General features: G+C 38.6%; 1 protein-coding gene across 3 annotated transcripts in view; it reads left to right on the forward strand.

The window, feature by feature from the left end:
• MFSD6 (major facilitator superfamily domain containing 6) overlaps window positions 1-16,283 on the forward strand; it is a 91,000-nt gene that overhangs the window by 14,414 nt on the left and 60,303 nt on the right. For all 3 annotated transcript variants that reach the window (XM_054476787.2, XM_054476785.2, XM_054476786.2), the window contains exon 2: window positions 11,460-13,047. In XM_054476787.2, coding sequence (XP_054332762.1) covers window positions 11,513-13,047 — 1,535 coding nt within the window. In that variant the 5' untranslated portion in view covers window positions 11,460-11,512. The remainder of the gene's footprint in view (window positions 1-11,459; window positions 13,048-16,283) is intronic.

Below are 16,283 nucleotides of genomic sequence, written 5' to 3' on the forward strand. Positions count from 1 at the left end.
AGGTAATTCGTTTGTCCCAGTGTTCTGAAATGTTGATGATGTGCTTTGGCTTGTGTCTATTTTTATTCATTGTGTTAGGTACTAGGTGGGTCATTTCACTCAGACAGCTCTTATCTTTCAGTTTTGAGGAATTTTCTTGAAATTTTAAAGTTTTCTTCCCTTAATTTTTTTCTTTTCTTCCTTCTTGGAGTTATTATTTTCTAGATGTTTGACTTCCTGGGAGATGCTGTATCTGTCTTATTTTTTCTCTCCTACTTTCATCTTTTTTTTTCTTTATATTAAGTTCTTTTGTTGTAGAATACTGTAGTTCAGTGAGTTTTTACAAAGTGAACGCGTCATGAAATAAAGCCCTAGATGAGAAAATACATTATCAGCACCCCAAAATTCCTTCTAGTCACTATCTCCCTTAAGGGTAACCCCTATCCTAACTTCTTTTAATTAAACTTTATTTTGAGATCATCGTGGATTCACATGTAGTTGTTAGAAATAATAGAGCAATGTCCTGTGTATCCTGTACCCCCTGACTTTTCCCCAGTGATAACATCTTGCAAAACTATAGCATAATAGCACCATTGACATTGAGGCAGTCAAGATACAGAACATTTCTCTCTGTCGCCACCAAGGTCCCTCATGTTGCCCTTGTATAGCCACCTCTACTTCCCTCCTGTCCCCACTCTCTAGTGAGTTCCTGGCAATCACCTGTCTGTCTCTATTTCAATGATTTTGTCATTTCAAGAATGTTATATGAATAGAATCATACAGTATGTAATGTTTTGAGATAGGATTTTTTCATTCTATAATTATCTGGAAATTTATCCAGGTTACTGCATGTATCAATCGTTTGCTCCTTTTTATTGCTGCATAATATCCCATAGTAAAGCTGTAGCACAATTTGTTTAATTAGTCCTTCCATCCTTTGAAGGGCTTTTGGGTTGTCTCCACTTTTTGGCTATTATGAAGAAAGCTGCTATAAACATTTATGCATGGGTTTCTGTGTGAAAATAAGTTTTCATTTATCTGGAATAAATTCCCAGAAGTGTAATTACTGGGTTTTATGGTAATCATGTATTTAGTTTTATTAGAATCTGCTAAACTGCTTTCTAGAGTGGTGTACCATTTTACATCCCCACCCACAGTGTATGAGTAATTTGGTAGTTGTGCCTCCTTATCAGAATTCAGTGTTATCTCTATTTTTATTTTAACCATTCTTATAGACGTGTAGTGATGTAGCATCATGGTTTTAATTTACATTTCCCTAATCATTAATGATGTTGAACATCTTTTCATTTGTATCTATGCATCTATATATCCTATCTATCCTCTTCAGTGAAATGTCCCTTCATGTCTTTTGTCCATTTTCTAATTGGATTGTTTGTTGAGTTCAGAGAATTCTTTACATATTCTAGAAACTAATCCTTTGCTGGATTTGTGGTTTCCAAGTATTTTCTCACAGTCTGTAGCTTGTGTTTTCATCCTCTTCGCAGGGTCTTTTGTAGAGCAAAAGTTTTAAATTTTAATGAAGTCTAACATTAGTTTTTCCTTTTATGGATCATGTTATTGGTGTCAAGTCTAAAAACTCTGCCTAGCACTAGAGGCTAAAGATTTTCTTCTTCTTTTTTTGTTTTCTAAATGTTTTATAGTTTCAAATTGTATAGTTAAGTTAATGATCCATTTTGAGTTAATATTTGTATAAGGTATAAGACTTAGTTTGAGGTTAATTTTTTTTTTTCAGACAGAGTTTCACTCTTATTGTCCAGGCTGGAGTGCAGTGGCTCTGTCTCGGCTCACTGCAACCTCTGTCTCCCAAGTTCAAGTGATTCTCCTGCCTCAGCCTCCCGAGTAGCTGGGATTACAGGCACATGACACCATGCCCAGCTAATTTTGTATTTTTAGTAGAGACGGGGTTTTTCCATGTTGGTCAGGCTGGTCTCGAACTCCTGACCTCAGGTGATCCGTCCGCCTCGGCCACCAAAGTGCTGGGATTACAGGCGTGAGCCACCGCGCCTGGCCGAGGTTCATTCTTTTGCCCATGGATGTCTAATTACCTCAGCACCATTTGTTGAAAGGTTACCTTTCCACCATTGAATTGTTTTTGCATCTTTGTTAAAAAACAGTTGGGCATATTTGGGTGGATTTGTTCTGGGTTCTGTATTCTGTTACATTGATCTATGTGTCTGTCCTTCTGCTAATACCACACAGTCTTAATTAATGCACAGCTATATGATCTTTTTCAAAACTGCTTTAGCTATTCATTTCTTTCCTTTTCTGTATAAATTTTAAAATCTTGTCTATATCTACAAAAATATGTTGCTGAGATTTTGATAGGAGTTGTGTTAAACCTGTATATCAATTTGAGGAGAATTGAAATTCATAAACATGGATCCATTTATTTAGCTCTTTGATTTCTTTCATCAGCATTTTATGGTTTTCAGCATAAGGCCTGGTACACATTTTTTAAATTTATACCCAAGTGTTTCTTTTTTAAGCAGTTGTAAATGGTATTATAATTTTGGTGTCCATGTGTTCATTGCTAGCATATAGAAATACAATTAATTATTGTATGCTTATCTTGTATCCTGTGAACTTGCTGAACACACTTATTAGTTCTAGAAGTTTATTTATAGGTTTCTTGGGATTTTCTACCTAGTCATGTTAACTGCAAATAGGGACAGTTTCTTTGTTCTTGATCTGTATGTCTTTTGTTTTCTTTTATTTCCTATTGCACTGGTGAGAACTTCCAGCATTGTGTTGCATAAGAACGATGAGAACAGACAGTCTTGCCTTGTTCCTTATTTTAGAGAAAAAGCATTCAGTCTTTCACCATTAAGTGCAGTGTTACCCATGGGTTTCCGTAGGTGATCTTTATCAAATTGAGAACATTCCCCTCTGTTCCTATTTTTCTGAGACTTTTTACCTCAGAACCTATTTTCTGAGACTTTTTCAAATGTTTATTTTATCAAATGTTTTTCTGCATTGATTGGTAAGCTCAAGTAATTTTTCTTCTTTAGCTTATTAACATGGTAGATTGAATTGACTGACTTTCAAATATTGTATCAGCCTTGTATTTTTGGAATCAACCACACTTTGTCATGGTGTATAATTCTTTTTATATGTTGCTAAATTCTCTTTTCTAATATTTTCTTAAGGGTTCTTGTATCTAGATTTACCAGGGATATTAGTAGTTTTCTGTTTTTTTGGACAGTCTTTTTTCTGGATATAGTATTCTGCATTGATAATTCTTTTCTTTTAGCACTTAAAAACATATTGTGCCACTTCCAGTGTCCATGGTTTCTCAGAAATCTGCTATCATTTCAATTGTTTTTCTCCCATTGGTAAGTTGTTTCTCTCTGCTTTCAAAATTTTTTTTCCTTGCCTTTAGTTTTTAGAAGTTTGACTGATGTGTTTTGGTATGGGCATTTTGTTTTAGGTTTATCCTGTTGGGATTGCTCAGCTTCTGGAACCTGTAGGTTTATGTCTTTTGCGAATTTGAGAAGTTTTCAGCCTTTACTTCTTTGACAACTTTTTCACTCCCTTTTTTTCTCCTCACCTTCCAGGACTATGATGACATGAACATTAGATCTTTAGTTACAGTCCCATAGATCCTTAAGGCTCTTTCACTTTATTTTCTCTCTGTTCAGATTGTTTAATTCCTATTGTTCTGTATCCCAATTCACTCATTAATCCCTCTGTCCCCTTTATTCTATTAAGTGTATCCATTAAGATTTATTTTGGTGGTTGTATTTTCCAGTTCTAAGTTTTCCATTTTTTCTTATATTTCTTTGCTGAGACTTTCTGTTTTTTTTGTTTTGTTTCAAGCATGTTTATAATTGCCTATTTAAGAATTTTTAGGATGGCTTTAAAAAAATATTTTAAATTCAGGGGGTACAATGCATGTTTGTTACATGGGTATATTGTGTAGTTGTGGGGATTGGGCTTCTGGTGTACCCATCACCCAAATATTGAACATTGTACACAACAGGCAATTTTTCAGTCCTCATCCCCTTCCTATTCTCCCCACTTTTGGAGTCCCCAGTGTCTATTATTTCCAAATGATGGTTGTTTTTAAAATGGTTGTCATTCCTGTCATCTCAATGTTGGCATCCATTGGTTGTCTTTCTCCATTCAGTTTGAGATCTTCCTGGTTCTTGGTGTGATGCATGATTTTTTATTGAAAGCAAGAAGTTTTGGGTATTATTTTATGAGACTGTGGATCTTATTTAGACCTTCTGCTTTAGCTGACTTTTTCTGAAACTGCTCTGGCAAGAGAAGGGAGGATGCTGCTTTATTACTGCCAGCTGGAGGTAGAAGTCCAAGTTCCTCACTCAGTCTCTCTGGATACCTGAAGGTGAAAGACTTTTCATTACTGTGAAATGGAGATGGGCATTTCAGCTCCCCAGTAGGCCTCCTCACATGGCCTTCAGTGACACCCATTGAGAGTGAGGGGTGGACCTCCTTACTGCTGGCCAGTGGTAAAAGTCCTGATTCTCTACTGTAACTCCTGACATCACCCCAGTGAGGAAAGGTAAGGGTGCCTTGTTACCAACAGGTGGGTTGGCAGTCCAGGCTCCCCATGTAATCTCCACTGATACTGTGGCCTCATTACTGCCTAGCAGGGATGAAAGTCCTTGCTCCTTTATCTTCTCTGATCCCACCTTAGTTGAGGGGTTGGGGGTTCCCCATTATAGCCTGGTGAGGGCAGAATTGTAGGCTCCCCGCTCAGCCTTTGATGGTGTGGGCGGAAGTGGGAATAGGGTTATGGTCATTTTTTCTGTGGTATTTGGCTGCAGTTGAAGTTATTATCTAAAGTTCTCTGTCTTTCTAGACTGCCCCTTTCCTGGTTCATTAGATAGAGCAAGCAGGCACTTGTTAGGGCTTTTTGTTTGCACTCATCTTCACCCATCAGTATTTCTTGGTTCTTCAGCTCCACTCATACCTGTGTTGTTCCTTGGGTACCAAGGTCCATAGCTGGTCTGCCTTTTTTTGTCTATCTTTCAGAGTCTTCTATGTTTACTTTAAATATTATTGTCTGGGGTTTTTAGTTATACTTAGCAGAAGTGATAGAGAAAATTGTGTCTACTCCATCTTCTTGGAAGAGAAGTCTACCACTTTTTTTTTCTTTTTTTCTTTTTTTTTTTTTTGAGACAGAGTTTCACTCTTGTCACGCAGGCTAGATTGCAATGGTGCAATCTTGGCTCACTGCAACCCCCACCTCCTGGGTTCAAGCGATTCTCTTGTCTCAGCCTCCTGAGTAGCTGGGATTACAGGTGCCCACCACCATGCCCAGCTAATTTTTGTATTTTTAGTAGAGATGGGGTTTCACCATGTTGATCAGACTGGTCTTGAACTCCTGACCTCAGGTGATCCACTCGCCTCAGCCTCCCAAAGTGCTGGGATTACAGGCGTGAGCCACTGTGCCCTGCCATGTCTACCACTTTTAATACCATAACTTAGTTTTGCCTGCTTATTATTTTTCTATAAGTGGAATCATGTGTTCAGTGATCTTTTGTTTCCTGCTTCTCTTAGTCCATATTATGTTTGTGAGATTCATCCTTGTCACTGCATGTAGTTGTAGTTTGTTCATTTTTACTGTTGCACAGTATTTCTTTGGATGGAAATACTACAATTTATATATCTGCTGTAGACAGGTTGCTCCCAGTTTTGAGCCATTAAAATTATTCTGCAGTGAACATGTTTATACATGTCTTTGGTGAATATACATATCTTTTGGTTGTCATAGGGTGTTACACTCAAGATTAGTAGCTATTCCCAGTTTTTAAAGTAGTGTATCAATTTACAGTCCCACTAGCAATCTATGAGAGTTCTGGTTCCTCCACATCCTCATCAACATTTGATATTACAGGTTGAGCATCCCTTATTTAAAATGCTTGGGACCAGGAGTATTTTGGATTTAGAATTTTTTCAAATTTTAGAATATTTGTTTTATACTTACCTGTTCAGCCTTCTAAATCCAAAAATCAAAAATGCTACAATGTACATTTCCTTTGAGTATCATGTTGGCACTCAAACATTTAGAGATGCTTATTTGTTTATTTATTTATTTATTTATTTACTTATTGAGACAGAGTTGCGCTCTTTCACCCATGCTGGAGGGCAGTGGCGCTATCTCAGCTCACTGCAACCTCTGCTTCCTGGGTTCAAGTGATTCTCCTGCCTCAGCCCCCCGAGTAGCTAGGATTACAGGCATCTGCCACCATGCCTGGCTAATTTTTTTAGTTTTAATAGAGATGGGGTTTTGCCATGTTGGCCAGGCTGGTCTCGAACTCCTGGCCTCAAGTGATCCACCTCCCTCCATGCCCGGCCTCAATCTTTTTTATTTCAGCCATTTTTAGAGTATGTTACATTATTGTATTCTGGTGTTAATGCTTTCACTGGCAATTAATCAAGTTGATCATCTTTTCACATATTTATTGGCCATTTGTATAGGCTCTTTTGTGAGGTGCCTATTTAGACTTTTTGCTTATTTTTCCTATTGGGTTACCTGATATTTTCCTACTGATTTTTTTCTATTGATTTTAAAGAATACATTTTTGTATATCTGGATAATTCTTTTGTTACATATATATGTGTGTGTGTGTGTGTGTGTGTGTGTGTGTGTGTGTGTGTGTGTGTATCACCAAAATATCTTCTCTCACTCTTTGACTTGCCATTTCAATCTTTAATGGTAGCTTATGAACAGAAATTCTTTTTTTTTTTTTTTATTTGAGATGGAGTCTCACTCTGTCACCCAGGCTGGAGTACAGTGGTGCAATCTCGGCTCACTGCAACCTCCGCCTCCTGGGTTCAAGCGATTCTCCTGCTTCAGCCTCCCAAGCAGCTGGGATTACAGGCACCCACCACCATGCCCAGCTAATTTTTGTATTTTTTAGTAAAGGCGGGATTTCATCATGTTGGCCAGCCTGGTTTCGAACTCTTGATCTCAGGTGATCCTCCCAAAGTGCTGGGATTACAGGTGTGAGCTACTGCACCTAGCCAGAAATTCTTAATTTTAATGTAGTTCAATTATTTTTTCTTCTTTAATGTTTAATATACTCTATGTCTTATTTAGTAAATATTTTCCTATCTATAAATCTTTAAGATATTTTTCTATGTTTTCTTCTAAAAGCTGTGTTATTTAATCTTTGACTTTTAAATCTATAATCTATCTGGAATTGATTTCTGTATATGATATGAGATACATATATCTGTGTATTGTTGCTCTTGTTCTTTATTTTCTTAAGAAATTGCCTCACATTTTTCTTTCATATCATCTCTTAATTTTTCATTTATGCTATAATACTTATAAATTCCAGAGCTTTTTATTCAAGCATTCCTTTTATCTGCCCATCCTTCTTCTTCTTTAAAAATATATATTATTCTGGTATTGTTTCATAGTTGCATGATTTTCTCTTATTTCTGAAGCTATTAATAATATATTCAAAAGTATTTTCCTTTTTATTGGCTTCTGATTTCTCTGGACTGATAGTGTTTCCTGTTTTGGTTCTGTTTTTCATGTAACAGACTTTCCTCAAATGTCTTAGAATCCTTGGTAATTACTCATATTTAGTGGAAGGTCTTGATAACTCTGAGCTCCTGTGTAGGGTCATTGGGTTGTGTTGTTTAGTTGGAGAGGCTTCAATATAAGCATCTAGAAGTCATTCCTCTTAGGCTAACCAGATTTTCTAGAGAAGAGGCTTTAACTTTCCTGCCTAGAGGATGGAAGTCTTGCCAGCCTCTGGGAACCTCCTGAGGAAAGTGGGATGGAGAAAGGGGCCAAAACTCAGAATCCAGGATGTGTATGTTCACTTGATGCCCTGCTTTCAGCATGGCACTGTTTACAACTCTGCTTGGTGCTCTATGGCCAGAAAACCTCTGTGTTTCTTGTTTGTTTTTGTGTTTTGAGACAGAGTCTTGCTCTGTCACCCAGGCTGGAGAATGCGGTGGTGTGATCTCGGCTCACTGCAACCTCCGGCTCCTGGGTTCAAGTGATTCTCTTGCCTCAGCCTCTAAAGTAGCTGGGATTGCAGACACCTGCCACCATGCCTGCCTAATTTTTGTATTTTTAGTAGAGACAGGATTTTGCCAAGTTGGCCAGGCTGCTCTCGAACTCCTGACCTCAAATGATCCACCCACCTCAACCTCCCAAAGTGCTTGAATTACAGTCTTGAGCCACTGCACCTGGCCAAAACCTCTGTGTTTTACTTTCCTGAGGAAAATAACCTGCATTTGTTTGGGGTTTAGACTTCCAGTCAGCTCTATTTGAGCACCTCCCCAACCCCCGCCACCCCGCCCTCCCCCACCACACACACACACACACACACACACACACACACACACACACACACACACACACACACACACACTCTCTCTCTCTCTCACTCACTTACTCACACATACACTCTTTCTCTTACTTACAGATAAATCTAACATAGCTAACTCGTGAGCCTTTCAGGGATTCTGAGTAGTAAATTTTATTAGTTCTTGGCTTTCCCTATAATCAGCCAAGGTTTTAGTTTTCTCAGATCTACCAAGTCTTTTACCAATTGTTTACTTTCTGCTTTCCAGAATTTTATTTTATTGCTATTATGTGCCCTTTAATCTTTCTAGCTTGAATTACGACTTTTACAGTGTGTGTATGTTTGTGTGTGTGTGTTTGTTGTCATTTTAGTGGGTTCAGGGAAGGATTTAAACTACATGTGTTTAATCTGCTCTCTTTACCCAGAAGTATCACATAATTTTATACATTTGAAACACAATAAATGTTTCTTTCAATTTTGAGCTCAGGAATTAATTTAGAAAATAGATTTGAGGGCAAATTATTTGTTCTTTTCAGATGATAAAATGGAATTGGAGCCGCTGAGTTGGATAGGTGAAGGCACTAATGATGAAGGAAAAATAGGTATAGAACATTAAAGAAAGTCATTTATAGCTAAGCAGCAAAAGATTGGATTTTGCTTTTCCTTCACGTTTTCTAGGAGGAAAAAAAATGTTTTCCTTTCACTATTAAGAAAAACCTGATTTGGAAACTAGATAGAGGTGGTGGCCATATGCATTGTGAATATAGTAAATACCACTGAATTGTTCACTTTCAAAATGGTTAATTTTGTGTTATGTGAATTTCACTTCAGTTAAATTTTTTTTTAACCTAAAAAACCGACATGAACATTTTCAAAGCTTACAGCTCCATTGACATCTGGCTTTTGGGGATAACAGATAAATTGACTCCTTACATAGGTCTCCTTAAGTTGTGTTCCATTGTCTACCTAGGAGCTTTGTAGAGATTAAAAAATGCTTACAAGCATAATTTTAGAAGGTTTTTCAGAATGTTATTCATTTTGGGAAAACAAAGAGCAAGATCTATTCCAAGGAGTGGCAAGTGAAACTGATATTTTTCTCTAGTAAAGAAAGTGAAAGGAGGCTGGGTGCAGTGGTTAACGCCTGTAATTCCAGCACTTTGGGAGGCTGAGGCAAGAGGATCACTTGAGCCCAGGAGTTGGAGAACAGCCTGGGCAACATGGCAAAAACCTCATCTCTACAAAAATTAGCTGGGCATGGTGGCACACGTCTGTAGTCCTAGCTACTCAGGAGGCTGAGGTGGGAGGATTGCTTGAGACCCGGAGGTTGAGGCTGCAGTGCCATAATTACACCACTGCACTCCAGCCTGGGTGACAGAGTAAGACCCTGTCTCTCAAAAAAAGAAAAAAAAAAAAAAAGAAGGTGAAAGGAATTAACACATAATTAATGTATATACCTCCTACCATCAGAATCTGTTTATTGGAACAACATAATTCTTGATGCACACAAGACCTTTTGACACTTTAATCATTCAGTCTTCAATAGATGAAAGGGAAATTCTGATGGGATGGTGGCCCAGTTCCTATAAATTTATATAAATGTATATTGCTAATATCATATATGAGAAACATTTTTTTTTTTTTTGAGATGGAGTCTCGCTCTGTCTCCAGGCTGGAGTGCAGTGGCACAATCTTGGCTCACTGCAACGTCCGCCTCCCGGGTTTGAGCAATTCTCCTGCCTCACCCTCCCAAGTAGCTGGGACTACAGGCGTGCCACCAGGCCCAGCTAATTTTTGTACTTTTAGTAGAAACGAGGTTTCACCATGTTGGCCAGGATGGTCTCAATCTCCTGAACTCGTGATCCGCCCCCCTCAGCCTCCCAAAGTGCTGGGATTACAGGTGTGAGCCACCGCGCCCGGCCAAAACACTGTTTTTCAAAAAGGTTTACTGGCATCTTATCTAAAATGTGTTATTTTTCAGTTTAGCGTGTCTTAGAGCAGGGTTCCCCAACCCCCGGGCCATGGACCGCTACCACTCCGTGGCCTGTTAGGAATTGGGCCGCACAGCAAGAGCAGGCCAGCAAGCATTATCACATGAGCTCTGCCTCCTGTCAGATCAGCAGAGGCGTTAGATTTGCATAAGAGCATGAACACTATTGTGAACTGTGCATGCGAGAGATGGAGGTTGTGTGCTCCTTATGAGAACCTAAGAATCACCCTGATGATCTGAAGTGGAGCAGTTCATCCCAAAACCAACCCCCTCTCCCCGTCTGAGGAAAAATTGTCTTCCATGAAACCAGTCCCTGGTGCCAGAATGGTTGGGGACTACCATCATAGAGAGCATGTGTTCTGAAGCCATAATATCAGGGTTCAAATCCTGGCACTGCCTCTTATTAGTTAAACCTGCCATGCCTCATTATTCTCATCTGTAAAATGGACAAGATAATAGGGCTATTGTGATTAATATGAATGAATGCATGTAAAGATCTTTTAATGTTATCTGGTACAGAGTGCTAAATAAGTATTATCTGCTCTTTTTTCTTGCCATTTTCTTAAACTGCTATCTATAAAGCACATCTGGAGAACTGTACCTAATATATGCAATGTGAAGACCACTTCATTACCAGGGTATCTTTGTCATGGCTTCAGTGAGCACTATAGTTGCAACAGTGCCATTGGTTTCCTCTTTCTCATTACATTTGTGGCTGTGGTTAAGTGCAACCTATTTTTCCTTAGAAACAGAATGGTTTTGCTACCTTTATTTTCTAAAGAATCCTAGACTTCATAATGTAGTGGATTTGTTTGAACAGTAAAATCAAGAAACTATAAACAGTGTTTATTTTCAACTCTCTGTATTTGGTTTAGACATAATCCCTATTATTTGTACATTTTCCCTGGGAATCAATAAAAAGACTGGGAATGAATCTGAGCTGTAAACCTGCCATTGGAAGATGTAATTAGTCAGTCAGTGGCCACAAAGAATATTCAATTTTTTTAAAAGCTATTTTTCCTTACCGGTATTGTGTGGCTGCAAGTGATAAATGATGAGAATTCTCTCTTGCAATTATTATTTTAGTTTGTAACTACTTAATTTCCTGCAAGATGAAGTTCTGTGTTTACATGTTATGATTTTCATTACTAAGCCATCTTTTAAATTTTACTTTACAGATCAACAATACAAATTCCAAAGGTTGTAAACTTGCTGATGGTGGTGGTAAGCCATGGCAGATGATAAAGTTGCTATCTTAACGGATGATGAAGAGGAACAGAAGAGAAAGTATGTGCTTGCAGATCCCTTTAATGGTATTTCCAGGGAACCAGAACCACCTTCGAATGAAACACCTTCCTCCACAGAAACATCTGCTATTCCTGAGGAGGAAATAGACTGGATAGAGAAACATTGTGTGAAGATAAACAACGATCTTCTAATTTCCAAGGTCTTTTATTTTTTCTTTTACTCTGCCTATGGCTCTCTCTATCCCCTTTTGCCTGTGTATTACAAACAGCTGGGAATGTCTCCAAGTCAGAGTGGACTACTAGTAGGTATTCGTTACTTCATTGAATTCTGCAGTGCCCCCTTTTGGGGTGTAGTTGCAGACCGCTTTAAAAAAGGCAAAATTGTCCTCCTCTTTTCTCTTTTGTGTTGGGTTTTATTCAACCTGGGCATTGGATTTGTCAAACCTGCTACCTTGAGATGTGTACCAAAGATTCCCCCAACAGCTCACCCCACCAATGCAAGTCACCAGTTAACTATCCTGCCAACAAATTCTTCCTTTACCTCTTTCCTCACCATATCACCAAAAATGGGTGAGAAAAGAAACCTGCTTTTGGAAACAGGGCTCAATGTCTCAGACACTGTTACTTTGCCAACAGCTCCAAACATGAACAGCGAACCCACTCTGCAGCCCCAGACAGATGAAATTACTAACCGTATGATGGACTTGACGTTGAACTCAAGCACAGCAACCCCTGTCTCTCCAGGAAGTGTAACCAAGGAGACAACCACTGTTATTGTTACCACCACCAAATCTTTACCTTCTGACCAAGTCATGCTTGTTTATGATCAACAAGAAGTTGAAGCTATATTCTTGGTGATCTTGGTAGTTGTCATAATAGGAGAATTTTTCAGTGCCTCTTCTGTCACAATCGTAGACACAGTCACACTCCAGTATCTGGGAAAACACAGAGATCGCTATGGGTTGCAGCGCATGTGGGGCTCCCTGGGCTGGGGCCTGGCGATGCTGTCTGTGGGCATCGGGATCGACTACACCCACATCGAAGTGCTCATCAATGGAAAGGGGTGTAAGCCCCCCGAGTACAGGAATTACCAGATCGTCTTCATCGTCTTCGGCGTTCTCATGACCATGGCCTTGATCGTTGCCACTCAGTTCCGGTTCCGCTACAACCATTTCAAAAACGATGATTCTAAAGGGAAAGAGGTGGAGATCCCGCAGGTGGAGAGGAACAATTCCACAGAGTCCTCTGAGGAGACACCAACCACCACAAGCCACTCGCAGGCCTTCAACTTTTGGGACTTAATCAAGCTGCTCTGCAGCGTGCAGTATGGCTCAGTGCTGTTTGTGGCTTGGTTCATGGGTTTTGGATACGGTTTCGTGTTCACCTTTCTCTACTGGCATTTGGAAGACCTCAATGGAACTACAACCCTCTTTGGGGTCTGTTCAGTCCTGAGTCATGTGTCTGAGCTGACAGCATATTTTTTTAGTCACAAGCTTATTGAATTGATTGGCCACATCAGGTAAGAACATGCTTACGATTGCTGCCCCTCAGCAATTGAACTTTATCTTTTTATGGTTTATAGCTCCTTCTACTACAATTTTTAAGGTATTATAATTTGTGTTGAGGATAAGGTTGGAGTGGAAATGGGAATTTCTGTTTCTCTTCCTCCTTAAAATAGAAACAAAGGAAAGTAAGTCATGAACCTGGTTGGATTATCTCAAATAAACAAAGAGTGGCTTCCTCTGCTCTCCCACCCCACGGAAAAGACCTATAGGCTACCTAGCTGTGTGCTAAGAGACTCTCACAGTACATGTTTTCAGGTATAGGAACACCAGCTTAGTGAACATATTATTCCATGGAGGGTCCACCTGTCCTAGGCATTTATGAAGCAGAGCTTAAGTAGATAAGGTGGACTTTTTTTAAGCCCTTATTCTCAGCCACTTGCTGACATAGATAGAGCCTGAATATATGGCATCTAAAGATGTCCATTATATCTAATAAGACTATGATGTAACCCACCGTAATCCCTAATTCCATGATATTACATGGATGAGGTTCTTAAGTATTTTTTTTTGGGTTATTACGTGACTCCCTGCATTTCTGTCCACCATGAAGACATAGCATATTTGAAAACCTTTCTTCCATCCAAAATTTCCCATGTAATTCTTTTAGTTACAAAAAAAAAATCTATAGGCTGGGCACAGTGGCTCACACCTGTTAATCCCAGCACTTTGGGAGGCCGAGGCAGGTGGATCACTTGAGGTCAGGAGTTCGAGACCAGCCTGGCCAACACGGTGAAAACCCATCTCTACTAAAAATACAAAAGTTAGCCGGGCATGGTGGCACGCACCCGTAGTCCCAGCTACTCGGGAGGCTGAGGCATAAGAATCACTTGAACCCAGGAGGCAGAGGTTGCAGTGAGTCAAGATTGCACCACTGCACACCAGCCTGGGCAACAGAGTGAGACTCTATCTAAAAAAAGAAAACACCCTATAAGTGCCTAGTGTTTCTTGTTGTGTACTATTTCTTCTCACCATTAATGTGCACCTTGCTCTTTAGAGATCTTTCTGCTCTGTTGACTCTAAATGTGGAGCCAGCTCCATGTAAGCATTCTTGCCTTACAGAAAAGTACGACATGTCTGTCCCTAAAATGTGAAGTTGCTATAACTAAAAGCAACCATATGTGTTTGTGTGTATTTAAATCTGCTACTTCTATAAGAAATTAAAGAGGAGAAATAGACAATGACAAGATTTGACAATCCTTTATTTCCTTTCTATTAACTGAAGAAAATATTTTCTAATTTAAAGTTTCAACCTAGAATCAACCATTTCTTTAAACAATTGTGAGTATTTTTTCTTGTTGGTTTGGTTTTGCTTGGGGAGGTGGTGTTCTGTTCCTTCTCTTTCTCAGATATTCGATCCCTTTGTTGTCACTAACAAAGTCAGGAACTGTGTGGATATTTCCTGGACTCACAGAACCCCTGAGGCACATTTTGTAAGACCATTCCAAAAGAGAGCCCATATAATATTAAGGACTCGGAATGCCCTTTAATTTTGTCCGCACCATGTTTAGATTATCTGAGCTGTTTGAATTGACCGAGATGAATCAGATGCCTCCCTTCAGCTTGGGCAGATGAGCAAATCTCACTGCAGTTAATAATGTCTTTAAAATCACTGTTATTCATTCGCAGAAAAGTACCCAGTTAGGTCTTACCAATGAGTGGAGTTCTTAGACATCATTATTTAATAAGTCGGTAGCATGAGTTGAACACTGACTCAGTACAGAGTATGTTTAGGTTCTATTTTCTTTTTTTTTTCACATTTTATTTGTTTTTTTATTATACTTTAAGTTTTAGGGTACATGTGCACAACGTGCAGATTTGTCACATGTGTATAGGTTCTATTTTCAAAGGAATTGTTAGGTTCTTTCCACATGCTAAGAAAAGATGGTTCTCTTCTACCTTTGCCTTTTGTCTGAGACATATGCAGCATTTTCATGATAAAATCCTAGTGGGTTTACTACTCCTTTAGTAAGCTTAGACTTGTGTGTTTCTTTCCTGTGTAGTATTAGTTACTCATTATTTCAAAAGCTACAGTTCACTTAACCTTAATTTTCTGGTTTTTATGGACAAAAAGCATCTTCCATTTCTTGTTTAATAATGTGATGGAAGAAGATGGCTGTTATGGTCATATTGCTCCCAAGAGTCTGCGAGAATTCCATCAGTATGTGGTCATTTACCTCTTTTGAATTTTAATTCTGTCCATTAAAATGTATTAATTATTTCAAGTGCTTTTAAAAGAGTCTGATAGCTAAAATGAGACTATGTCCACATACTTAGGTAGAATGGATCTGTTCCTTTTGGTGATAATTTTGGGAGCTTAGTCAGGTGGTATTGGTTGTGATTTGGGGATTTAAACTTTCCACTGGAAGAATACCATTCATTAAGTAGTTGGTGAAGAGAAGTGATCTCTGAATTATGAGCCTTGATGTGTTGCTTGTAGGATCACAGAAGTAGATCTGCCCATGGCCTTTATGCATGCATGTATATTATTTCAGTACTTTGTAGTTGTCCTATTGGAAGTTTGTTTTTAGGAGTTGGCACTACCATATATTTGTGGATATTCACAAATTCTTCATCTAGAGTAATAATAAGAAAGATTCATACCATAAAATAGTTTTTTAAAAATAGCATGTCCAGTTTTGAACTCAGTATTTTAACAGTTTCACAATATACAACCAGTTTTTCAGGGACTGACCTGTCAGTCTAAACACACACACATAGAGTATCTGATTTCTGATTTTGACCTTGGATTTTGTCCTTCTCTGGAAGGCAACTTTCTCAGGCAAATAGGATAATAATGCTAAATATTTCCACCTTTAAAAATAAATTTCTTTTGATTCAAAATCATAAGACTTTGGAATTTACAGCAAGTATATTTTTAGGCTATAGATGATTAACAGGATATAAATGTACCTTAAGGTATCTTCACATTGCTTAACATTTTAGCAGCCATGAGTAGGATTATAATCAAAATACATTGCAGTAAATCATTTGTAAATTTGTAAATCATTACTTTCCAATGTTAGGCCATCCCCTATGTTATTTGATTTAAATTTATTTACATTTTAAGGGACACAGAAAAATCTATTCAATCAATTTGTGACTTTGCCCTGAAATTCTTACACTCAAGGTCTGTTTTGCCATGCAAATATTATCCGAGGGGGTTACATTACCTATTATTAGCCATCAATTA

This window comes from Pongo pygmaeus, chromosome 11, assembly GCF_028885625.2.
Source record: "Pongo pygmaeus isolate AG05252 chromosome 11, NHGRI_mPonPyg2-v2.0_pri, whole genome shotgun sequence".
Classification (NCBI taxonomy): domain Eukaryota; kingdom Metazoa; phylum Chordata; class Mammalia; order Primates; family Hominidae; genus Pongo; species Pongo pygmaeus.